At 38.5% G+C, this 26,223-nt stretch overlaps 1 protein-coding gene across 2 annotated transcripts in view; it reads left to right on the forward strand.

Annotated features, from left to right (window-relative positions):
* Osbp (oxysterol binding protein) overlaps window positions 1-26,223 on the forward strand; it is a 261,125-nt gene that overhangs the window by 207,828 nt on the left and 27,074 nt on the right. For both annotated transcript variants that reach the window (XM_076188974.1, XM_076188975.1), the window contains one exon: window positions 1,091-1,252. In XM_076188974.1, the coding sequence (XP_076045089.1) occupies window positions 1,091-1,252 (162 nt within the window). The remainder of the gene's footprint in view (window positions 1-1,090; window positions 1,253-26,223) is intronic.

The following is a 26,223-nucleotide window of genomic DNA, read 5'->3' on the forward strand; positions in this document are numbered from 1 at the left end:
CCTTGCCACGTGCTTGCAATTCCTCCCAGTTGACCTCACTGCAATTAGAACCTCCAATTAGGACTAAACCTGTTACTTTGTTCAGTAGTATTCTTTAGGAGGAGGGTTGTGTCCAACAACATTTCTTTATATCCACCATGAAGTCTCTTCAAATCTGCCCTTTAGATCTGATTTTCAGGTGGATTGCTTCGGCCTTGCTTTCACTCAACTTTGATTTTTCAACCTTTATACCACTTCTCACAGCAGCCATAACCCCTCCACCCATTTTATCTTCTCAGTCTCTTCTCCAGGTTCCTCAACTAATGTTCCTCAACTGTAGATAACATTTTTGGGGGAGTTTGGTCTCCACTGAACACATAATATCAGGCTTAAACCCTCAAATAGTCATTTATCATCAACCTGGTCGATAGTAAACCATCAACATTAGCATAGGCTACATTAAGTTTCCTTGTGGTGTTTCATTAGCATTACTGTCTTTTTTCAGAATTAATTTCCTCACATTTAAATTGATAACTCCAAAAAGAATGGACTGGGGTGCAGAAGAGTTTGAGAAATATATGGGAGGTTTGGTCAAACAAAAACAAATGGGAGTAGATTCCTTTAGAGGATCCACGAGTGAGTGGTGCCAGGAGAGAAAGGAAAAAGATGGTGGATGGGAAGACTGAAGTCATAAAAGCTTGTGAATGTTGAACAAGCAAAACTGTATATGGGTGACAGAGTTAGAGAATTCATAGATTCAGGCAATCACCTCAAATGAGGGGGGTGTAGTAGAGATGAACTGGCAGTATTGCTAGGGAAGAAAGGAATTATTATTTTTTATATGAAACAGGAGTAAAAATGACAAGTGTAAGGAAGAGGAAGTGAGGATGTTCCTTTTCTGTGTGGGTTATAGCATATAGTCTGAAAAATTAAATCCATTGAAAGTATGGGAAACAAAACTCTTTTAATGGAAAGGAAAAGGTATTTAGATTACATCAGTATAAAATTATTTCATTGTGGAAACTATGATGATATGTTTTAATTCTTTTTGAGGCTGGGAAATAATTGTCGGTTACTATACAGTAATGGAGAATGTATTTTATTTTTTCAGATTGAAGATTCCTGTGAGCAGTTGTCATGGGTTGCTGCCTTCACTGTTTCATCATATGCCACAACATCCATAAGGACAGCAAAGCCTTTTAATCCTCTTTTAGGTGAAACTTACGAGTGTGATCGAACTGATGATTTAGGATGGAGAGCCCTAAGTGAACAAGTAAGATTGTCATATGTTTTTTAATGTATATTTACCATTATTTAGATACACACACATGTATTTGCATGAATGATGAAAAGACTAGTTGAAAATTTACTTCCATAACTAGACATACATGTATATATATATATATATATATATATATATATATATATATATATATATATTTATACATACATATACCAAAGCTTTTTCCCCCTTACAAGGGAGGTAGCCAAAAAGGAAAAGGCATAAAATCATTCCCACCCATTCCATCCCTGAATACACCCCACACCCCTCCACCCTCCCTCTTATCTTAGCACCTCCTGGATGACGGGTCATCCCAGCACCTTGTCCACTGCCCTGGGTCAGAAGCAGTGTCGCAAGACACAGCACGTCCACAGCAAGGCCGCTTCATTAAATTGGCGACCCCCCCTCTCCGTCCCCCAAATGCATAAAAGGAGAAGACGGGGAGAAATCCCTTTGGGCTGTGTCAAATTTTGCTCACACATACTACCTCACCCCCATCCCCCCACCCATTCCACCTCATGCATCACAACATCATCCATATACAACCATTCTCCATTCACCCCTGTCTTCTGTCCTCTCCCATCCTTCCTCAGCAGACATACCCCTCTTCCCTAAAGCCCCCTTCACCCCATCCATCCACCTCATCCTAGGACGTCCCCTCATGTTCACTCCCTCCACATCTGCCTTCCATACCTCTTTTACTAGTCTTTCTTCACTCATTCTTTCCATGTGTCCAAACCATCCTAATACTCTTTCATCAACCCTATCTCCCAACTCCCTTTCCCCCCTTGTTCTCCTCACCTCCTCATTTCTCACTCTATCTAGCCTAGTAACCCCCATCATACTTCTCAGACACCTCATCTCAAACACATTCAAACTCCTTCTCTCTTCCTCTCTTATGTTCCATGTTTCTGCCCCATACAGTGCTGTTGGCACAGTCACTCCTTCATACAGTCTCCTCTTAGCATCCATTCCCAAATGTCTATTCCTCATTACACTCTTTAATCCACCAAGGCATTTACTCGCTTCTCTCAATCTACATTCTACCTCCACCTTCACTCCACCTTTTCCTGCCACATTTGCACCCAAGTATCTAAAACTATCCACTTCCTCCAGTCGGTCTCCCTTAATGCTCACTTCCAGTCTACTGCCACTTTCACCCCTTGTACATCTCATCACCTTACTTTTACCCACATTTATCTTTAGCTTTCTTCTATCACATACTCTCCCAAACTCTGTCACCAACTTCCTCAATCCCTCCTCCGATCCTGCCACAAGCGCAGTGTCATCCGCAAACAACAGCTGGCTCACCTCCCACTTTTTTCCATTTTCTTTAACCATCTCCAATCTCTGACCCACTACCCTTGCATTTACCTCTTGCACTACCCCATCCATGTATAAGTTGAACAGCCAGGGCGACATAACGCATCCTTGACAAAGTCCCACCTTCACCTCGAACCACTCACTCTCTCCATTTCTAATCCTGACACAAGCTCTACTACTCTCATAAAAACTCTTGACAGCTCCCAGAAGCTTTCCTCCTATCCCGTATATCTGCATAACCTCCCACAGTGCCTTTCTGTCTACCCTATCGTAAGCCTTTTCCAGATCCATAAAAGCCCAAAAAACATCCTTCCCCTTTCCTATAGCTTTCTCACATATCTGTCTTACCACAAAGATCTGATCTACACAACCTCTACCCGTCCTAAATCCACACTGTTCCTCACCAATTACTCCCTCTGTTCCTCTCCCAATCCTCTCAATCAAGATCCTCCCATAAGCCTTCCCAACTACACTTAACAAGCTAATCCCTCTGAAACTACTACATTCACACTTGTCCCCTTTTTCCTTGTAAAGAGGAACTATACAGGCACTCCTCCAGTCCTCCGGCACTCTACCCTCTCTCCAGCAAACATTAAATAACCTCACCAGCCAGTCCACCATCACTGTACCTCCTTTTTTTTTAGACATTCTGCATGGCATCCATCCAGACCAGGTGCCTTACCTGCTTTCATCATCTTAACAACTGCTTTCACTTCATCCTTCCTTATTTCTCCTTTTTTTTTTTTAGACATTCTGCATGGCATCCATCCAGACCAGGTGCCTTACCTGCTTTCATCATCTTAACAACTGCCTTCACTTCATCCTTCCTTATTTCTCCTCCATTTTCCTCACTCATCACTCTCATTTTCTTAGCATTTCCCACTGCACCTATCTTTCCCTCTCTATCCTCCTTCACATTTAGCAACTCCCTAAAATATTCTGCCCATCTTCCCCTTACTGCCTTCTCTTCCATTATCATCTCTCCATCTGCACCTTTTACCTTTTCTTCTCTACTTGATTCGCCTCCTCTTCCTCTCTTAATTTCTTTCCAAAACATCTTTTTATTACTTTCAAAATTATCTGTCATACTCTTACCCCATTTCACATCTGCTCTCCTCTTTGCCTCCTTTACCTTTTGCTTTACTTTTCTTTTCTTTGTACCTCTCATATGACTCCCTCGTCCTATTTTGTAACCAATCTGCGAAAGCTCGCTTCTTCTCTTCTACAACCTTCTTTGTTTCCTCATCCCAGCATTCACTACCCTTCTATTTCCCCCTGTCCTTCTTGTTCCACACACCATCCTTGCACACTTTGTGACTCTCTCCTTGAACCATCCCCATTCCTCCTCCACACCTAGCTCTACTCTATCCTTCACTCCCTCCCACTCCTCCTTCAGCTTCTTTTTGTACTCCTTCTCCTTTTCCTTTTCATTCAAAGAGTTCACTCTAAGAACCTCCCTACCTTTTGTCCCTTTCCTTTTTCTCCATCTATCCTCCACTCTCAACTTACCTTCCACCAAAAAATGATCTGATATTCCCCCACCCTCTCCCCTAACACATGTACATCCTTAACTCTTCCTATCATAATCCTATTTACCACTACATAATCCATTAACGCTCTATCTACCACCCTTCCATCCACCACCCTCTCCCATGTGTACTTATGCTTGACTTTCTTCCGAAACACTGTATTTGCTATCATCAACTCTCTAGACACATTTCCACCATCAACTCTCCACTACGATTCTTTCCTGGAACTCCACATTTCCCAACCACTCCATCAATTGGACCATTTCCTACCCTAGCATTAAGGTCTCCCAGTACTATTACATTGACATTTCTTCCTAAATCCTCTGTGCACTCATTTAAATCTATCCAAAATACCTCCCTTTCTTCTACACTCTTCTCACTGCCAGGCCCATATGCACTTACAAAGACCCACATCTCCTTTCCCAGTTTCACCTTCATCCACATTATCCTTGAGGAAACCTCCTTCCACTCCACTACATGTTTACCTATCTCTTCACTAACTAGAATAGCCACCCCTTCCCTCCCTCGCCCTCTCTTCACTCCTGATAACCTCCCACTTACACTCCCAAACTTACACTCACCCTTCCCTTTCAACTTAGTTTCACTCAAAGCCAACACATCCATCTTTCTTCTCACAAACATACTACCTATCTCCTCCCTTTTACTCTCATCTGTACCACATCCACGCACATTAAAAGACCCAAACCTTAGGGTGCTGGTCGGAAAACTCCCAGACCCTCTTATGCCTTTACTTTTTCTTTTAGGAATGTCCCCTGTGGGGCTACAAGGAGAAGGATGCCTAGTCCCAATCCCCGTCCCTTTTTTCTCGCCTCTTACGATCCAAGTGGGAATACTTGGTGGCAGTATTCTTTTCCCCCACCACAGAAAAAGAATACTCAGAGAAATGGTACAGGACAGCAACAAGGGGTTGGGGGACAGCATAACGGAGGGACAGTCGTAGTATATAAGTGTCATCATTTCTCTATGAACAGAGTTTTCCTCTATCATAGACAAAATGATGTGTGGCTCTAGTATATATATATATAATATACAGTGGTACCTCTATTTACATGATTAATCCATTCTGTACACCTCCATGTAAATAGAAATTCGCGTAAATGGAAACGCTATTTCCCACCTGGTTTGAAGGCATTTTAAAGGCACAAATAGTACAATACCAAGGGGTAGGTGCTGAAAGAAGGACCAGTTGTGCACACAACAAACAAAGATGGCTGGAGGAGACACAACACAGTACGTGAATGGTGATGTCAGCAAGATGGTGGCGCGGGATTTGATTTTCTGTGCAGTAATGGACACTAATGTGCCCACGTAACTAGAAATTTTTGCGTAAATAGCAACAAGATTTTCCCCAGAATTTGAACGCATAAATAGAATTTCACGTACGTAAGGGCACGCATAGAGGTACCACTGTTTATATATATATATATATATATATATATATATATATATATATATATATATACATACATACATACATACATATACACATCCCTGTTTGGGATATTGCCTGCATGTTATTGTGAGGTAAAAATGTGCTAAGTAGCATCCAACTGATACTTAGGGTCTATATGGGGTGCCCCTATGGACCAGAGCCACACATCATTCTGTCTATATCTGAGGAAACCTCTACTCACAGAGAAATGACGCTACTTTATTGTACTGCGACTGTCCCTCCATTATACTGTCCTGTACCACTTCTCTGAATATATATTTCCATTTCTGTTTAACCCTGTGGTAGGGTAGAAAGAATACTGCTGCCGAGTGTTCACACTTGGGTTGTAAAAGGTGACTAGAATGGGATGGAGGATAGGGCTAGGCATCCTGCTCTATGTAGCCCTAAAGGGTAAATTCCCATAAGAAGGCAAGAGGGCCTGTGAGGAGTTTTCCAGCCAGAACCCTAAGATTTGGGTCTTTTAATGTGCGTGGATGTGGTATAGATGAGAGTAAAAGAGAAGATATAAGCAGTATGTTTGTGAGAAGGAAGATGGATGTGTTGACATTGAGTGAAACTAAGTTGAAAGGGAGGGGTGAGTTTGAGTTTGGGAGTGTAGTGGGGAGGGTGTTGTCAGTTAGGAGAGGATGAGGGAGGGAAGAAATAGATAAGTGTGTGGTGGAATAGAAGGGGGTTTCTTCAAGGTTAATGTGGATGAAGGTGAAACTGGGAAGGGAAATGTGGGTCTTTGTAAGCGCATATGGGCCTGGTAGTGAGAAGAGTGTAGAGGAATAGCTTTTTGGATAGATTGAAATGAGTGGATAGAGGGTTTAGGGAGAAATGTCAATGCAGTGGTATTGGGAAATCTCAGTGCTAGAATAGGCAATGAACCAACAGAGTAGTTGGGAAGTGTGGAGTGCCAGGAAAAAATTATAGTAGAGAGTTGATGATGAAGATATGTTTAGAGAGTTGATGATAGCTAACACAGTGTTTAGGAAAAAAGTTAAGCATAAGTACATGTGGGAGAGGGTATCCTTTTTGTTACCTTTATCTTATGTTTACTGCTTCTGACCCAGGGCAGTGGACAGGATGCAGGGATGACCCGTCATCCAAGAGGTGCCAAGACAGGAGGGAGGGAGGAGGGTGGAGGGAAGTGGAATATATGGGAAATGAAATGGGTGGGAGTGATTTCTATGCCTTTTTCATTTTGGCTACCCCCCATGTAAGGGGGAAAAAGCCTCTGGTATATGTATGTATGTATCTTATGTTTTGCTTCTCTTCTTTTTTCTTTGTACCTCCCATATGTTTCTCTCATCCTACTTTCCGACCAGTCTGTGAATGCTTGGTTCTCTTTTAGAACCTTCTTCACTTCATCATCCCACCACTCACTACCCTTCCTTCTATTCCCTCCCATCCTTGTTCCACATATTGTCTTGTGTGTGTGTGTATATATATTATGTGTATATATATATTGTGTGTGTGTGTACCTAGTTGTATTATACGGGAAGGAAGCTATGCTCGTAGTGACCTGTCTTTGTATCTCTCAGCATCTGGTTTATTCTTAAATTCTTGTATGTTTTTTGCACATACTATTTTTTCATCTAATTTGTTCCAGACATCTATCACTGTGTGTGGAAAACTATTCTTTTTCGGATCTCTTCTATAACTATCCTTTTTGAGTTTCTTTTCATGTCCTCTTGTGTTTCTTCTGTCCCACTGTAATAAATTCTCTCTATGAAGGACTTCCATACCTTTCATGATTCTGTAGATGGCCAGTAGATCTTTCTCTTCTTTGTTCCAGGGTTGTTAGTTCCAGTTTGGACAATCTTTGTCCGTAAGTCAATTTTGAAAGTGTTGGTGGCATCTTCGTCATTGCTCTTTGGATTCTTTCTAATTTCTTCATATTCTTTTTTGTGTTGGGTGTCCATAGTGTTGCAGTGTACTCCAATCTTGGTCTTACAGTGTGACTAATATTTTCTTTACCATTTCTTCATCCATGTAGTTAAAGGCCACCTTTATTGTTCTTAGTAAATTGTAGGCAGGGCCCCGACATGGGTAAGTGCCGCCCCGGGGTGAGTTGAAAAGTGCCCCCCAACACACACACACACACACCACTACCATCACCTTCCACATCTGATGGTCACTAGCACGATTCACATTTAACATTCATCCACAAAACAATGTTTATACACACATCATTCATACACACAACTCATGATAAATCATGCATTAGAACTACATTAGGGGGAATTTCCTTTACCTTCTTTTCACCAAAACATGCCACCCCAGGGCATTGACCCCCTGCCCCTCCCGTTGTCAGGGCCTTGATTGTAGGTTTCTCCAACTAGTTTGTTTATATGCTTGTCTGGTGTCATGTCTTTGCTAATAATTATTCCTAGGTCCTTTTCCAAGCTAACCTTTTTTCTTTTGTACCAACCTTATATTGCCCTGATATTGTTCTTACTTTTACCAAACTCCATTATACTGCATTTCTTGTGTTGAAGTTACTTCCCACTTTTGGCTCCATTTCCAGACTGTCCAGAGCTCTCTGAAGTGATTCACAATCTGAAGAGCAGCCTTCAGTTTGTTGGGCCTTCCTTATCTCCCCCTTTATATATTGGTGTGATATTTTCATTTTTCTAATCTTGTGGTACTTTTCCTTCCTTGAGTGAGCAATCTCTTATTTTATGTATCTAGTCCTTTAGCTCGTCTGTATATTCTTTTAGTATCCAATTTGCAATTCCATCCAGACTGTGTGATTTTCTGACATCAAGGTTTATTATTTGGATTACAAAGGAGGAGTATGCTGACAGGAGACCTTTTGGTCCATAACTAGGTCAGATGCAAAAAAGATCATAATACATAATGATAAATAAACAAATAGAAATCATAACAACAAATAATAATAAACAAAATAAATGCATAGGTATAGTTGAATAATAAACAAAGAGGAAAATAGTAAATAATAATAATAAATGAAAATAAAGCAAATGATAAACAGAAATAATAATAAAAAAAAATAATATAAAATAAATGGCAGGCATTACAGCATCTTGCTTAGGTGTTTATCTAAATGAATCTTAAACCTTCAAACTGAACTACATTGCACTGCTTCTGCAGGAAGTTTATTCCATTCATTAACTATACAGTTCGTGAATTAGTATCTACCCAATTCCAAATCAAATCTATTCCCTGACAGTTTGAGACTATCATTTCTTGTCAGATTCTCATTCAGTGTGAAAATTATGTAACTTTTGATGTCAATTCGCTTTAGAATCTTAAAGACCTGTATCAAGTCACCTCTGAATCTACGCCTTTTTAGGGAAAACAGATTCATGTGTTTTGGTTGATTTTCATACAATATTTGGAATCAGTTTTGTGGCTTGCCGTTGTACTTTTTCCAATCTGTCAATGTCTTATGAGGCTCGGTGACCATACAGAAACAACATATTCCAAATGTGGACAAACTAACGATTTATATAGCTTGTTAATGAGATATGAACTTTTGAAGTCAAAAGATTGTGCAATGAGTCCTAGAATCTTATTTGCTTTCTCAGAGGCTGAAATACACTGCTTAGATAATTTGAGATTGTTATTGATAATAACCCTGAGATCCTTTTCACTATCCACATGTTAACAAATTTCCAAATAACTTGTAATCGTACTTACTGTTATTTTTACCTATGTGCATAACCTTGTATTTGTGTTAAATTTCATTAGCCTTTTTTCAGACCACTACAGTAGTTTATCTAAATCTTCTTGAATATCTAATTGGTTTAAGTGATCATTTGCCATTCCGTACATTTTTCGTCAGCAAATTTGAAGATGATAGATTTTAGTCTGTGGTCTATATCATATATACTATGAATAAAAGTGGCCCAAGAATGGAACCCTCAGGAACTCCACTCATAACATTCTTCCATCTAGTAAAAGTTTTGTCATTTAGAACAACTCTCTGTTTTCGATCATTCACCCAATTACTAGTCCAATTTAATGGGCTACCAATTATTCCATGTGAAGCTAATTTAGTAAGTAGTCTTTCATGGGGTACGGTATCAAAAGCTTTTGCAAATTCATATATTAAATCTATTGTTTCTTTTGTCATAATTCGAGATGACTGTGTAGTAGAATTCGAGTAAGTCACGCAAGAATGTTTCTCTCTGAATCCATGCTGGCTATCTTTTTTCAAACAGTTACTTTCTAAATGATGTTCAATAGCATCTCTGATGATAATTTCCATAATTTTTCCTACGATTGAAGTCAAGCTAATAGGCCTGTAGTTATTTTGTTTCTTTTTGTCACCTTTTTTGAATATGGGAGTAACGTTAGCTAGCTTCCATTCTCTTGGGACATCTCCAGATATGATGGATTTTTTTTTTAAATAATTTCTAATGGAATAACGATCTCATTTTTCATTTCATTTAAGATTCTTGGATGCCAACCATCAGGCCCTGGTGTTTTATTAACTTAAGTTTTTCTATACAACTTTTAATTTTTTCTTTTGTTATATTTACCTTAGTAAGTTTGTTTATACTACAACTGTCCCTCCGTTATGCTGTCCCCCAACCCCTTGTTACTGTCCTGTACCATTTCTCTGAATATTCATTTCCTTTCTTTGCCTACCCTGTGGTGGGGGAAGAGAATGCTACCACCAAGTCTTTCCACTTGAGTCGTAAGAGGCAACAAAAAAGGGACCGGGGATGGGATTAGGAGTCCTACTACCTGTAACCCCAAAGGGGACATTCCTTAAAAAAGTAAAGGCATAAGAGGGTCCGGGACATTTCCAACCAGTACACTAAGGTTTTGGTCTTTTAATTTGCATGGTTGTGGTACAGATGAGAGTAAAAGGGAAAAGATAGGCAGTATGTTTGCGAGAAGAAAGATGGATGTGCTGGTTTTGAGTGAAACTAAAATGAAAGGGAAGGGCAAGTGTGAGTTTGGGAGTGTAGTTGGGAGGTACTCAGGAGTGAACAGGGGACGAGGGAGAGAAGGGGTGGCTATACTAGTAAGTGAAGAGATAAGTAAGAATGTAGTGGAGTGGAAGGAGGTTTCATCAAGGTTGATGTGGATGAAGGTGAATCCGGGAAGGAAGATGTGGGTTTTTTAAGTGTGTATGGGCCTGGTAGTGTGAAGAGAGTAGAGGAAATGGAGGCTTTTTGGGTAGATATAAATGAGTACATTGAGGGATTAGGGAGAAATATCAATGTAGTTGTATCGGGAGACCTTAATGCTAGGGTAGGAAATGAACCAATAGATGGAGTGATTGGGAAGTATGGAGTTGAAGGTAAAAATCATAGTGGAGAATTGATGTTGGAGATGTGTCTTGAAAGAGAGTTGATGATAGCAAATACAGTGTTTAGGAAGAAAGTCAAGCATAAGTACACATGGGAGAGGGTGGTGGATGGAAGGGTGGCAGATAGAGTGTTAATGGACTATATAGTGGTGACCAGGAGTATGGTAGGAAGAGTTAAGGATGTACATGTTCTAAGGGGAGAGAGTGGGGGAATATCAGATAATTTCCTGGTGGAAGGTAAATTGAGAGTGGAGAATAGGTGGAGAAAGAGGAAAAGGGCAGAAGGTAGGGAGGTACTTAGAGTGAACTGCTTAAATGAGAAAGGAGAATGAGTGTGTGTGTGTGTGTATTTACCTAGTTATATCTTATAGGAAGGGGAACTATGCTTGTGGTGTCCTGCCTTTGTATCTCGCAGTGACTAGTTTGCTCTTAAATGTTTGTATGGTTTTTGTGCACACTATTGTTTCATTTTGTTCCAAGTGTCCCCCACTCTGCGTTGAAAACTGTTTTTCTCCAGATGTCTTCTATAACTATCCTTTTTGAGTTTCTCAGGCCTCTTGTGTTTCTCTTGTCCCAGATTAGTAAGTATTTCCATGCTTTTCATGATTCTATAGATGGTCAGTAGGTCGTCTCTCTTCTTTGTTCCAAAGTCAGTAATTTCAATTTAGCCAGTCTCTTCATATGACAAGTTTGAAAGTGCTGGGGACATTTTCGTGGTTGCTCTCTGGATTCTTTAATTTTTCTTTATATTCTTTCTGGTACTGGGTACCCATAATGTCGCAGCATGCTCCAGTCTAGGCCTTATTAATGTGACTAATATTTTTTTAATCATTTCTTCATCCAAATATGTAAATGCCACTTTTACTGATCTTAGTAATTTATAGGATTCTCAGACAATTTTGTTTATTTGTTTATCAGAGGACATGTCATTTGGGATAATTACTCCCAGGTCTTTTTCAGATTCCACTTTCTTTACCACTTTAATTCCAATTGTATATTGTCCTGGAGGTGCCAAGATAAGAGGGAGGGAGGAGGGTGGAGGGAAGTGGAATATGTAAGGAATGGAATGGGTGGAAGTGGTTTCTATGCCTTTTTCTTTTTGGCTACCCCCCGTGGAAGGGGGAAAAAAGCCTTTGGTATATGTATGTACTTTTTCCAAACTCCATTATGCTACATTTCTTAACCCCTTGAGTACCGGATGTGTGTTTTGTGACACCTGCATGTCACGGCTGAGTGCACCCACCAGGAACCGAGCATGCCCCCGTGACACGCACGTGTCACATTTATAAGCTGTGTGTATTGAGGGCTCCCAAGGCCTCGGTTTCTGGGTTATTTCTACCCACGTGGTGGCAAGTGTCTGTGTTTACAAACATAAGGCTCCAGCCATTCGTGGGACGGTTTGAAACGTTTGTTTACGTAAGGTTGATGGGTTGGTAACGAAGGGGTTAATGAAGTCCATTTCCCACTTCTGACTCCATTTACAAACATTGTTCAGGTCTCTATAGTGATTTGCAGTCCGTTTTGGTTTTCACTTTCCTCAACAATTTAGCATTGTCTGCAAAGAAGCTCATTTAACATTCCACATCATCATCCATGTCATTCACACAAATAGTGAACATTATTGGAGCCAATACAGATACTTTTGGAACTCCACTAATCACATCCTTCTAACCTGAATACTTTTCTCTGAATACTACTCTCATTTTTCTACCATTCAGGAAATCTTCCATCCAGTCTAGTAGGTGTGGTAGGTTGCCTTATATCCCTCCAATGTTTTCCAAATATTTAAATAATTTTTTTGTGTGGTAATTTATGGAAGGCTTTCTGTAAGTGCAGGGAAGCACAATCAGCCCATCCATCCCTTTCTTGTATTATATCTATTACTCTCAAGTAATAACAGATTAAATTTGTGGTACATGATCTTCCCTGTCTGAATCCAAATTGTCTTGGGTTTATTATTATATTGTTTTCCAGGTGTTTTACCTATCTATTCTTGATACTCTTCTCAAATTTTGGCTACAGCACTTGTTAGTGAGACCGGTCTGTAATTAGTTTGTTCTTCCTTGTTTCCTCCTTTATATATTGGTACAATGTTGCCATTTTTCCAGTCCTTTGGTATTTTTCCTTCTTCGAGTGAGCATCTTATTATGTTGTATATTGTATATTTTATACATAAGTTCTTCTTTGCATTCTTTTAGTATCCAATTTGCAATTCTGTCTGGGCTGTGCAATTTTCTAATGTCAAGGTTTGTTAATTGCTCCATTATTTCTTTTTGTGTTATTATTTCCCTCATGGTGGGAGATCGCACTTCGCTTCCTTTGTCCCAGTGTTGTATTTTTTCTCTAGTGAAAACTGACTTGAAGTGATTATTAATGACTTCAGCCATTTCTAGATCTTCTGTGTATTCTATATTTCCTTGGCATAGTTTCACCATTTCCTGTTTATTTTTAAGTTTACCGTTTGCATATAGAATAGTTTGGGTTGATCCTTGCATTTTTCTATGATGTCTTTTTCATAGTTTTTTTTTTTTTTTTGCTCTTTGTGCACTTTTATATATTCATTTCTATAGTTTGTATATATTTGCCATTTTCCAGGTTTTTTATATTTTCTCCATCTTTTCCAAGCTTTTGTCTTTTGCCTCACTGTATCTATTGAACCAGCATTTAATGTACACCTCTTGTTTTTGCCTTGGTATGTACCAATTCACTCCTTCAATATAGATTTCCATCAAGATTGCCTATTTCTCTTCCACTTTTGTTTCTTCAATATAAAATTTTTCCCAATTTGCATTTTGAAAGAATTTCATTAGTTTTCTAAAGTCCATTTTGTTGTACATCAATCTGCCTTTTCTGTACTTTTTATTTCTCTCCATATATATTTCTTCCTTTAGTTCAGCCTCTATTAGTATGTGGTCACTCTTTCCAAATGAAGTTTTGTATTCAATTTTATCTACAATTTCAGGTTCTGTTGTAAATATTAAATCCAGTCTCAACAGTTCTTCAGTGTGTCTGTATCTGGTATTTTCATTGACCCAATGTGTCATTGTATGTTCCATGGTCATATCCAGTAATACATTTCCCCATAGGTCCCCTCCGCCCTTCACTGTCTTCCTCCAACAGATTTCTTTGGAGTTAAAATCCCCCATAAGTATCAGGTTACCTTTATCTTTTAGTATCTTGTTTAATGAAAGCCTTGTATCTTCTAATGTTTTTGAATGCGCTTCTCTTTCCAAGAGCCTGTTTTTGGGGGGACATATGTTACCACAAACTTTCTACTTTTCAGCCTCTATTAGTATGTGGTCGCTCTTTCCAAATGAAGTTTTGTATTCAATTTTATCTACAATTTCAGGTTCTGTTGTAAATATTAAATCCAGTCTCAACAGTTCTTCAGTGTGTCTGTATCTGGTATTTTCATTGACCCAATGTGTCATTGTATGTTCCATGGTCATATCCAGTAATACATTTCCCCATAGGTCCCCTCCGCCCTTCACTGTCTTCCTCCAACAGATTTCTTTGGAGTTAAAATCCCCCATAAGTATCAGGTTACCTCTATCCTTTAGTATCTCGTTTAATGAAAGCCTTGTATCTTCTAACATTTTTGAATGCGCTTCTCTTTCCAAGAGCCTGTTTTTGGGGGGACATATGTTACCACAAACATTCTACTTTTCATGCCTGTTTTCGAATTTTATCATGATCATTTCTACATTGTTTTTACCCCCAGTAACCTTTGTCACATTCAAGTTTTTCTTGGCCAAGAACATGATTCCTCCCCGTTTTTCATTTCTGTTTTTAATTCAGTAATTGTATAACCCATGTCTAACACTGTTAGGTGGTATTGGAACTCTTAATTTCATCTCCACAATTCTTATTATGTCCAGTTTTTCATCTGACAGGTAATCAGTTCATTTAATCCTGAGATTAATCTGTCAGTGTTGGCATAGGCCACTTTTAATTTTTTTCTTTATCTTGTTTTCTGGTTTTGTTTCACCCACTCTGATGTACCATTTTCTCAGCCTCATGTCTATGACCCTCCAATAGAACTCCTTGCTTTCAGTCTCTGTTCTCTTTGTGTTTTTTGTCCTTAGCTTCACCTTTTAGTATTCTCTTTCTATTTCCTCAACACTCATCTCTCTTTTTATCCATATCTTGTTGTAGTGTTCACTCCTTGCTAGCTTACTTGCTTTTTCTAATATGTCTTCTACTACCATTTGCAATCTTAGTTTTATCTTTAGTGGTCGATTTCTTTCCTTAGAATATTGTCCCATTCTATATACTTCTATATCTTTCTCTACTTCCAGGTCACCATCTTGTATTTCTTTTAGAATTGATATTGCTGTTTCTTTTTCTGCTTTTTCTGTTTGCAATGGTTTACAATGCACTTTGGCGTAGCACCCCTAGGCACCCCTAGATATCTCTGCTTTTGAGTTGACATTCATCTTGAAATCATCATTTTTATTTTCTTGCATTTTCTCTTGTTAAATTACTAACACTGCAGAGAAATAATTTTGGGTAACCACGACTGCTTCCCCTCCCATTCATTACAAACCAGGCCTGTTTTCCTTGCATTATGAAGAATTTTCATTTTCGACAGACTACAGAGCTCAAGTGAAGAGATGACAATTTGGAAGCCAAGAGTGTGTGTGTGTGTATTTACCTAGTTGTTTTTTTCGGTAGAAAAGCTGTGCTCGTAGTGACCCGCATTTGAATCTTTCCGCATCCAGTTCTTTCTTAAAATCGTTTATAGTTTTAGCACTTACTGTTTTCTCTTTCAGTGTGTTCCATGTATCTATTACTATGTGTGGAAAGCTGTTTTTTTTTCCAGATCTATTCTGCAACTGTCTTAAATTTCTTCTCGTGTCCTCTTGTATTTCTTCTTTCCCATTTAAGTAGGTGTGTGTGTGTATGTGTTTTAAAAAGACCAGAGTTAATTCTGTATCCACTATCTTCTTAGTGATTTTCTCTATTTTCTGAATGGATTGTCTATAACTTGAAGGAAGATTAAACACAAGGCTTCCGAGTTCCATGGTGTTATTCGATAAAAGAACATTGCACAAAAATATAAAATACAAGCTTTTGGTTGACTCATACAATCATCTTCAGGTAAGTAAAAATGAACTTGCAGATCAGTATCTAAATACAGATATATGAAGATACTTGGAGAAGTAGGTAGAAAATGGACATCAGGTCATGAGGGTGGGGGCTTTGCATTAGTGGGTGATAGCAGGACATTTGGTCACAGAAGCGTGTTCACTGTTACCATGCAGCCAAGTTGTGTAGCTGTAAAGAAATAACTTTGTCAGTCTGTATATTGATGATTAGAGTGTACACCACAGTCATCAATATACAGAGTTACTGCTTTACAGCTACACAACTACGCTGCTTGGTAACAGTGAACATCCTCCTGGGCCCAAATGCCCTGCTACCACCCACAATCCTTTACTTTAAATTTCAGTTGTTAATAAATGTATTCTTGATCAGATTGGACTTGGTGATATTTCTATTCAATTGTGAATTACTTTTAACAATTACTTTAGCACCCTCCCAATCAATGCAGTGATTGAAATCCCAAAAATGAACAAATGTGTTGGACATTTGTCCACTTCTGATGTTATACTTGTGTTGTTTTAATCTTGCATTTAATTCCAGTCTGACCAATATAGCATTTGTTGCAATCTTTACATGGAATTGAATATATGCAACCTTGTTTTCTGGTGAATTTTTAATTGAAAGATTCTTTACTGTATTGTAGTTTATTAAAACTACTTGAATGTTGAAATTCTTAAGAATGTTAGGTAATTTGATGAAATTATATAATTATCATGATGAGGTAGAACAAATAGGTTTTTAGAATTAAAATTCTTACTTGTTTTATCCTCAAAAGAAGACTTCCTAGCCATTTTTTGAGAACTCTCAATGAGGTATTTAAGATATTTTAATTTTGAAACTATGTCAAATATTCTAAAGAATTGACCATCCAAAAACTCTGGAGAACAAATATAAGCTCTAAGGTACATTGATGCTAACACACACATCTTTGTTCTGTAACGATGAGAAGAATAAAAGTGAACATATGAAAGAACATTAGTGGGTTTTCTATAAACATCAAATTTAAAAGACCTTTCATTTCTATAAATCAATGCTAAAGAAAGGTAAATGATTATTTTGTTCTATTTCCATAGTGAACTTGATTGAAGGGACCAGAGTGTTAAACTTAGGAAAATTGACGGATCATCATTAACAGGCCAAATACATAAAATATCAATATACCAGAACCATGTAACATTATGTGGGAGAATATTAGGTAATAATTTAGTTTAAAAAAATTCATGTCAAGATTGCATAGAATTGGAGAAATTTTCCCCATTGCCATACTAAATATTTGAAGATTAGATTTACTATCAAATACAAAATATGTCTCAAAAACACATAATTTAATAAAATCAATTATAGTGGTGGCAGGCAGTGGTAAATCATATTTCTCTAGTTCTTGAAGATACAACAACAAATCATAAACTGGTACACAAGAAAATAAGGAAGAAATTTCATAACTAATTAAAATCAAATCAATTATGGTGGGAGCAGGCAGTAGTAAATCATATTTCTCCAATTCTTCAAGATACAACAAATCATAAACTGGTACATGAGTAAATAAGGAAGAAACACCATAACTAAGATAAAAATGTGATTAAGTCTTAGATTAAGTTTGTGAATCTATATTGTCCTTTATGTGGCTGTTAGAAATGGTTCCTGCAAGTGGACTTAAATGGACACAAGCCACATTGTCAAATTGTAGCTGGCAGATCCTCAGGAATATGTAATGGGCCTAACCATTATTGGGCTTGTGGGTTTTGATTAACCCATACATATATGGCAGTGACAGGGAAATAGAGGAGAGTTGCTTAATTGAAATGTTTTGCCCCTTTACAAGTTGTTTCAATATGGATTTAATTTTTTTATATACTAATTTGAAAGGATTCTAGTTCAATTTGGTGTATGTACCCTCAGTTATAAATCATCCATTTTGTAAATTTAGTCACTCTTATTAAAAATAACAACACGCATGTAATTACGCCCAGAACACATGGCTACTAGGCATACTTGTAAATGACCTAATTAACGCCTGGCAACACCGCACGCCCTGCGGACTAACCACGCCCTGCAGGCGCACATGTAGACAATCCCGTTAACCCCCTCACACGCGATCGTGTATCGTTCACTGAATAAAGTAGACTCCAAGTATCAAATACTCTCACTGTCGCCCCTCGCATCAGGTCCTGTCTCCTACTCTCCAATAAAAACAGCAATTAAAATGCCCCGAATTCTTTGTGTAACAAGCGCTTTCAGGCTATTACAGCGGTGTAGTATTTTAAACAATTATTGTACTATGCAGTTCTTAAAATAAAGAAATAGAATTTAAGCAGTTGTTAGAATATGAATAGAATTTTAATGCCAAACTCGTATAATAGCAACGCACGGCCGCCGGCGACCTAAATTCGTTTTACTGTCTAGTATTATGTGGCTGTATTTAAGCAACATGGTATTTTTAAAAGTTACAAAATAGGTGAATATATTGTATCGTTTATGATAACAATGAACATGTTTAAGAAATTATATAGGTGAAGTAAAAAAAAATAAATGCTGAACAACTCGCACGAAAGCCAGTCTACGAATGATTGCTCTTGACTTCACGTTGTCTTTATTTTATACTTTATTCACATTATAAGTACAGTATATTTGTACATGTTTTATATTTTATTTGTAATAATACTATATACTATAATACTATTTTACTTGTAAGAATACTATATACTATGATACTAATGAGTTTAAACATACGAAATCTCATGGCTTTTTGTTTGTCCTTACGAGATTGTATTATAGTCTATAATACTATTACTGTAATACAGTCTGACAGTGCTAAGCAATCAGTTGTCAATAGTTGATTTTGTATATATTTACAATATCAAAAACATATTTTCCAATCATATAACATAATTACTTCGCAACTTTAAAAATATCATATATATTGCTAGAAATTACAGCAATATGATATTTTTAAAGTTGCGAAATACCCTGCAGTTGTGTTATATGATAGTGGCAGACAGTTTGAACTCTCGGCGCTGCATTCAACACTGTCAACTGCCTCATGCAGCGCTGCACGAGCTCAGTGCAGAGTAGGGTTTAGATAACAACTTGTGCAATAACACATATCGTTGATGAGTGAAATTCATAATTTGACAAATCTGCTGCACATACGGTTATAGCGTTATCCCATCATTCTCGCCCAATAATACGAACAGGAAGATACAAATACAGTACTCACAGGGCTGTAGATAGAATGGAACGAAACTGTATGATGAAGTTAATGTAGGGACATGAATTTCGAGGCAACTGCATCGTACATACTTACGGTAGCCATGATTGTTGTTCTGTTCAACTTGTATCCATCTGGTTTCTCTCTCTCTCCCTCTTTGCAGCACGTGGTCCTGTGTATGGGACTGTTGTTAATTCCGTTAAATTAATTAGAAATCCACGAAAGGGTTATCTCAGAATAATTATTTTGAACTAGTTGCACACAATGTTTGTTTTATTGTCCAATATTCTTGCCTTGTAGTTGAAGGCTGGTAGCGCGGTACAGTGCAGAATAAACAGTGAAGACGAAGAGATCTTGAGTTTGGTGTTGCTTTCCGAGACTGCGTGCACAGAGAAATGTTCCTGCGTCGTAGTTGGGAGACTGAATATATACGCTATGGTCTACTGCCTTCTCTTGTTGAACACCCTGTCATTTTGTTTCGGGCCGCGTGAGATTGGATGGCATGGATTCTCGTTTTATGTTCACACCCTTTTACTTTTGCTATTTTATTAAAAACATTCTTCCCTATATTTTCAGTTTTGTTATTTTATTCTTTAATGTGATCTTTGGTTGGTTGTTAGTTTGTTCCACATGCTGTAGGAACGGTAAGATATAATCTGGATTAAATACATGGCCTGTAATTTAATCTAGCCGTAGAAGTGTGCCGACATGACAGTGAAACTGTATTACACTTTCCCACTACTCGAGACCGTTATGGTACAATACGTATATATATATATATATATATATATATATATATATATATATATATATATATATATATATATATATATTGTAGCACATTTGTAAACAATCACGAAGAACCCACAGTCGGAATAAAAGGAAACTAGAAGAAAGTGTGATTTCTATATTTCGGCTACCATCTATAGCCTTCCTGAAGAGGGCTATAGCTGTTAGCCGAAATATAGAAGTCAAACTTTCTTCTAAAGTTTTATTTTATTCCGACTGTGGGTTCTTCGTGATTAATATATATATATATATATATATATATATATATATATATATATATATATATATATATATATATATATATATATATATATATATACCAAGGCTTTTTCCCCCTTACAAGGAGGTAGCCAAAAAGGAAAAGGCATAAAATAATTTCCACCCATTCCATCCCTGAATGCACTCCACAACCCTACACCCTCCCTCTTATCTTAGCACCTCCTGGATGACGGGTCATCCCTGCACCTTGTCCACTGCCCTGGGTCAGAAGCAGTGTCGCAAAACACAGCACATCCACAGCAAGGCCGCTTCATTAAATCGGCGATCCCCCCTCTCTGCCCCCCACCCCCATGCATAAAAGGAGAAGACGGGGAGAAATCCCTTCGGGTTGCGTCAAATTTTGCTCACACATACTACCTCACCCCCATCCCCCCACCCATTCCACCTCATGCATCACAACATCATCCATATACAACCATCATTCACCCCTATCTTCTGGCCTCTCCCGTCCTTCCTCAACAGAAATTTCCCTCTTCCCCAAAGCCCCCTTCACCACATCCATCCACCTCATCCTAGGACGTCCCCTCATGTTCACTCCCTCCACATCTGCCTTCCATACCTCTTTTACTAGTCTTTCTTCACTCATTCTTTCCATGTGTCCAAATCATCATAATACTCTTTCATCAACCCTATCTCCCAACTCCCTTTCCACCCCTGTTCTCCTCCTCACCTCATTTCTCACTCAAGCCTAGTAATCCCCATCATACTTCTCATACACCTCATCTCAAACACATTCAAACTCCTCTCTTATGTTCCATGTTTCTGCCCCATACAGTGTTGTTGGCACAATCACTCCTTCATACAGTCTCCTCTTAGCATCTATTCCCAAATGTCTATTCCTCATTACACTCTTTAATCCACCAAGGCATTTACTCGCTTCTCTCAATCTACATTCTACCTCCACCTTCACTCCACCTTTTCCTGCCACATTTGCACCCAAGTATCTAAAACTATCCACTTCCTCCAGTCGCTCTCCCTTAATGCTCACTTCCAGTCAACTGCCACTTTCACCCCTTGTACATCTCATCACCTTTTTTCCCACATTTATCTTTAGCTTTCTATCACATACTCTCCCAAACTCTGTCATCAACTTCCTCAATCCCTCCTCCGATCCTGCCACAAGCGCAGTGTCGTCCGCAAACAACAGCTGGCTCACCTCCCACTTTTCTCTATTTTCTTTAACCAACTCCAATCCCTGACCCACTACCCTTGCATTTACCTCTCGCACGACCCCCATCCATGTATAAGTTGAACAGCCAGGGCGACATAACGCATCCTTGACGAAGTCCCACCTATATATACCAAGGCTTTTTCCCCCTTACAAGGGAGGTAGCCAAAAAGGAAAAGGCATAAAATCATTCCCACCCATTCCATCCCTGAATACACTCCACACCCCTCCAACCTCCCTCTTATCTTAGCACCTCCCGGATGACGGGTCATCCCTGCACCTTGTCCACTGCCCTGGGTCGGAAGCAGTGTCGCAAGACAAAGCACATCTACAACAAGGCCGCTTCATTAAATCGGCGACTCCCCCTCTCCGTCCCCCCATGCATAAAAGGAGAAGACGGGGAGAAATCCCTTCGGGCTGCGTCAAATTTTGCTCACACATACTACTTCACCCCCATCCCCCCACCCATTCCACCTCATGCATCACATCATCATCCGTATACAACCATCATTCCCCCCTGTCTTCTGTCCTCTCCCGTCCTTCCTCAACAGACATTCCCCTCTTCCCCAAAGCCTTCTTCACCCCATCCATCCACCTCATCCTAGGATTTCCCCTTCATGTTCACTCCCTCCACATCTGCCTTCCATACCTCTTTTACTAGTCTTTCTTTCCATGTGTCCAAACCATCCTAATACTCTTTCATCAACCCTATCTCCCAACTCCCTTTCCACCCCCGTTCTCCTCCTCACCTCCTCATTTCTCACTCTAGCCTAGTAACCCCCATCATACTTCTCAGACACCCCATCTCAAACACATTCAAACTCCTTCTCTCTTCCTCTCTTATGTTCCATGTTTCTGCCCCATACAGTGCTGTTGGCACAGTCACTCCTTCATACAGTCTCCTCTTAGCATCCATTCCCAAATGTCTATTCCTCATTACACTCTTCAATATAATATATATATATATATAGTATATCAGTTGGTTCCCAATTTATTTTTGTATTTGTTTCATAGTGATTCAGGGGTTTCATTAAAAAAATGGAAATATACCTTTTATGTTTTGTTCCATTAGTCATGCAGCGAAAAATGTTACAGGTTGTGTAACTATTTCCGATATACGCTACTTGAAGAATATTACGTGTACATTGTTGTGAAAGTAGGAAACTTTGAATAGAACTTTCCAGGATTTTTTGAAGTTCAGTAGTTATTATATTCATCAGAAGTACCCAAAGTATTGTCATCTATATTGGTAATATGTTGAAGTAGTTAGAAGTTAGTACGTGTATTTTATGTGGTCAAGTTGCGTTGCATCTCTTGAAGTCGTACTCGTTCAAACTGTATATAATGCACTGGATATAAATCACGCATTCATTGTGTAGATACCCAATCTTGTACAATGGAGAACATAAAGGATATGCTCAATTTACCCATAGAACTGATGGAGGCTGACCAGTATGTGTGGGTATTTACGTAGTGAAAATTACAAGAGCAAGACAACCTCATTGTATCTCTTCTCACTTATTTGCAATAATTCTAAACTTGATCATTATTTTACTTAAATCTTAATGTGCCAACCTCTCCCCAGGTTTGCACTACTTTGTGTTCTTGTATTTTTGCACGGGGCCATTTGCATGGGGAATTAATTTAAATACCAAGAAATGGAAAATACTGGAAATGGGCAATAGCTGTAGAAGACCGTCTTTTAATTTTTCATTGGGATATGAATCTATTACAAAAGCAAAAGTGGAGAAAGATTTGGGAGTGTTGAGAAAAGACACCCTGTCACCTAACAATATCAGCAGGACTGTTGGAGAGACAGGTGTTGCTCCAGAATATTAAAATGACTTTTCAATATATGGAAGAGATGACGGAAAAAAAAAAAATAAAAAAAATACTCATGGAGACCCTGATCCATCCAAGACTGGAATGTGCATTTGAGATATGATCCCCCACACAGAGAAGGATATAAGCAAGATCGATATAATACAACCAAATTGGTCTCCAGCCTGGCAGATGAGCCAAAGGATGAAAAACGAAGAACACTGGGTCTGCCAATTGATTGCGGCATTCATTTCACTCAAGGGGATTACACTGACAGAAGATATTTCTTGATTAAGGATAGGAAGGCTTAAGTGGTCATGATAATAGGTTAAGGAATAATACATGCCTAGAGGATGTGAAGAATTACAGTTTTACGTATATAACAGACGCATAAATACTTAGAATAGCAGGTGATATAGCCCAAGTTGAAGCAGTACATGAGTTCAAATCTGAATGTGTTAATTGGAAATTGAGGATATAGACTAAGTTGGATCTGTACATGAAATAGAGGGTAGGTAGGATAAAAATTGGAGAGTAGAAGACCCCGACGAGCACTGCTTTCCTGTATACTACAATTAGTTAAAACAAATAGGTAAATACATACACACATTCACACAAACACATTGGAATAAATTTGAAGGTGATATGACGCAAGCTGGAACAATACATGAATTCAAATATTAAATGTGATAATTGGAAATCAAGGATATAGACCAAGTTTAAAGGTCAACTGTGAAGGTAGATTTCTTTATTTTTTGTTATTTCATGCATGAAAATATAACTTAGAAGTTGGAACATTAACATGAACGCGTCTTGTATTTTAGTCTTGATTTTATCCAAATAGCATGATCTTAGAAGTGCCTGGTAGCAAACGAACTTTTCAATGTCGTAGTTACATTTTCCACCGCTAGGGCAACTGATGACGTCAGTATTGCCAGCGCGCAGCGAGCAACACGATGGGGATTTCATATCGAGTGAAGATTTACCGGATTTGGATGCCCTCTCGTTTTCCAGTGTGGGTACGGTACAAGGATACATATACGAACCAATTCGGATATCCAAAGAAGACTCAGCTGACGAAGAACATGTCGAGAACGAAGATGAACGCCCAGAACGAGCAGGAAATAACCACCAACCACACCACACCAGACACTTGATTTCGTTGGTTGTCATCAGACGTGCGGATGGAGATTTGAAGGCATGAAATAGTAGGCCTAATACCTAGCAGACGTTGATAGGCCTGCCCCTACTATCAGACCACAGCATGCCCAGCAGTGCATGGATAGTTCATCTGTTCATGCAAGGAGGTTAACATTGTTAGGCCTGTGGCATTCATGCCATAGGCCCATGAACAAGCAGAAGTTTTTTCTTATTAAAATATCTAACATACGCACTGCCAATACTGATGTCATCAGTTGACCTAGCGGTGGAAAATGTAACTACGACATTGAAAAGTTCGCCTGCTACCAGGTACTTTTAAGATCATGCTATTTGGATAAAATTAATACTATAAAATACTAGAAACGTGCATTTTAGTGTTCTAACTTCTAAATTATATTTTCATGCATGAAATAACAAAAAATAAAAACAAAATTTTTAACTGTACATGAATTTGAGGCCAGGTGGACAGGACCTAACGTACTAAAATTTTGTAAATTTGTGTACTAAAATTTGGTAAATACGTGCATGCTTCCGCTTATGCAGTATTCTCCTTTTCTCGTTTTAATCTATTTGTCATTACCCTGCCGCTTTGTAGTCATAATGACATAAAAAAGGGCTTAGGTTTGTGTTACCTATAGTATGAGAGGAGCACCACACTGGCTGGTGTGGAGACCATCAGTCATGCTACGTTGACTTTATTCACATATGTTATCGTGGCAGACGCAAAACGATTTTTTTTGCCGTAGGAGGACGATTGTCTGGTCTGGATAAGTCTTTTCACTACAGTGACACCCCATGTGTGTGTACTATATATATAATATATATATATATATATATATATATATATATATATATATATATATATATATATATATATATATATATATATATATATATATCAGCTGACAAGGACGTCGCCATGTTGAAGGTGTACGCAAACCCTTCATACTTCGGTAAGACATTTCTATTCAGGTGTCTTTACATCTAGCGAACGCTAGTCATTTTTATTCAGTTTAGGTGATACTGATACACGTGAGGGTTGGAGAAGGATCGGTTAGCCCCGTCGCTACGGTGATGTTCCTTGTTACTTTCGCAAATGCCAGCCGATTTTATCCACCAGAGGGGAACGGCGGTCCAGCCAAGGGGTGAAAGCCGTTGTTTCTAGATATTAGTTCATTGCGGTAACGATCTCTACAGAATTTATTCAGAATGAATAACGGTGAGTCTCTGTGGCCGAGTCCCTATGGCTTACCAAAACGTCCTCGGTCGGATTCCATTTGCATTGCTTTCCCAAAATTTGCACAATGCAGCTATGTTACCATGTTTTACATAAAGAAGTACTGGACATTCGGCATGTGCATTTGCAACATTTTTCTAATGCACGAAAACACGTTTTTCTAGGACCAAAGATCATGTATAAAATGTTTATTAATCAAATTGAAAATGATTTCGCACATAACTGAAAATTCTGAGGATTCCCTATTCATATTAAAAAGTGGTTTAGATAGGGGATCTTTACTTGTGACAGCAATCTTTTCCTGATAAATTATAATTTAATTTATTTGGTTCTAATTGAAATATTTATTTCTCATTATTTCTTCCACTGAACCTTACCAGTCCAATGTGCAGCAGGGGACATCTGGCTGAATCCGATTTTAGTATTTCTTTCACAAATCACTGCTTACATGGTAGTCTTCAGATTTTATACAGCACTTCAAATGAATGATTTTTCGTCTGATCTTGGCTGTAGTGCGATTTCTCCCACCAGACGCTATCTTGTTTTTCCTAGTGTACTTTATCATGATTTATTAAGCCTCATCGTCGTAATTTCC

The sequence above is a fragment of the Oratosquilla oratoria genome, chromosome 8 (genome assembly GCF_046742065.1).
Source record: "Oratosquilla oratoria isolate Oo_2021 chromosome 8, ASM4674206v1, whole genome shotgun sequence".
Lineage (NCBI taxonomy): Eukaryota > Metazoa > Arthropoda > Malacostraca > Stomatopoda > Squillidae > Oratosquilla > Oratosquilla oratoria.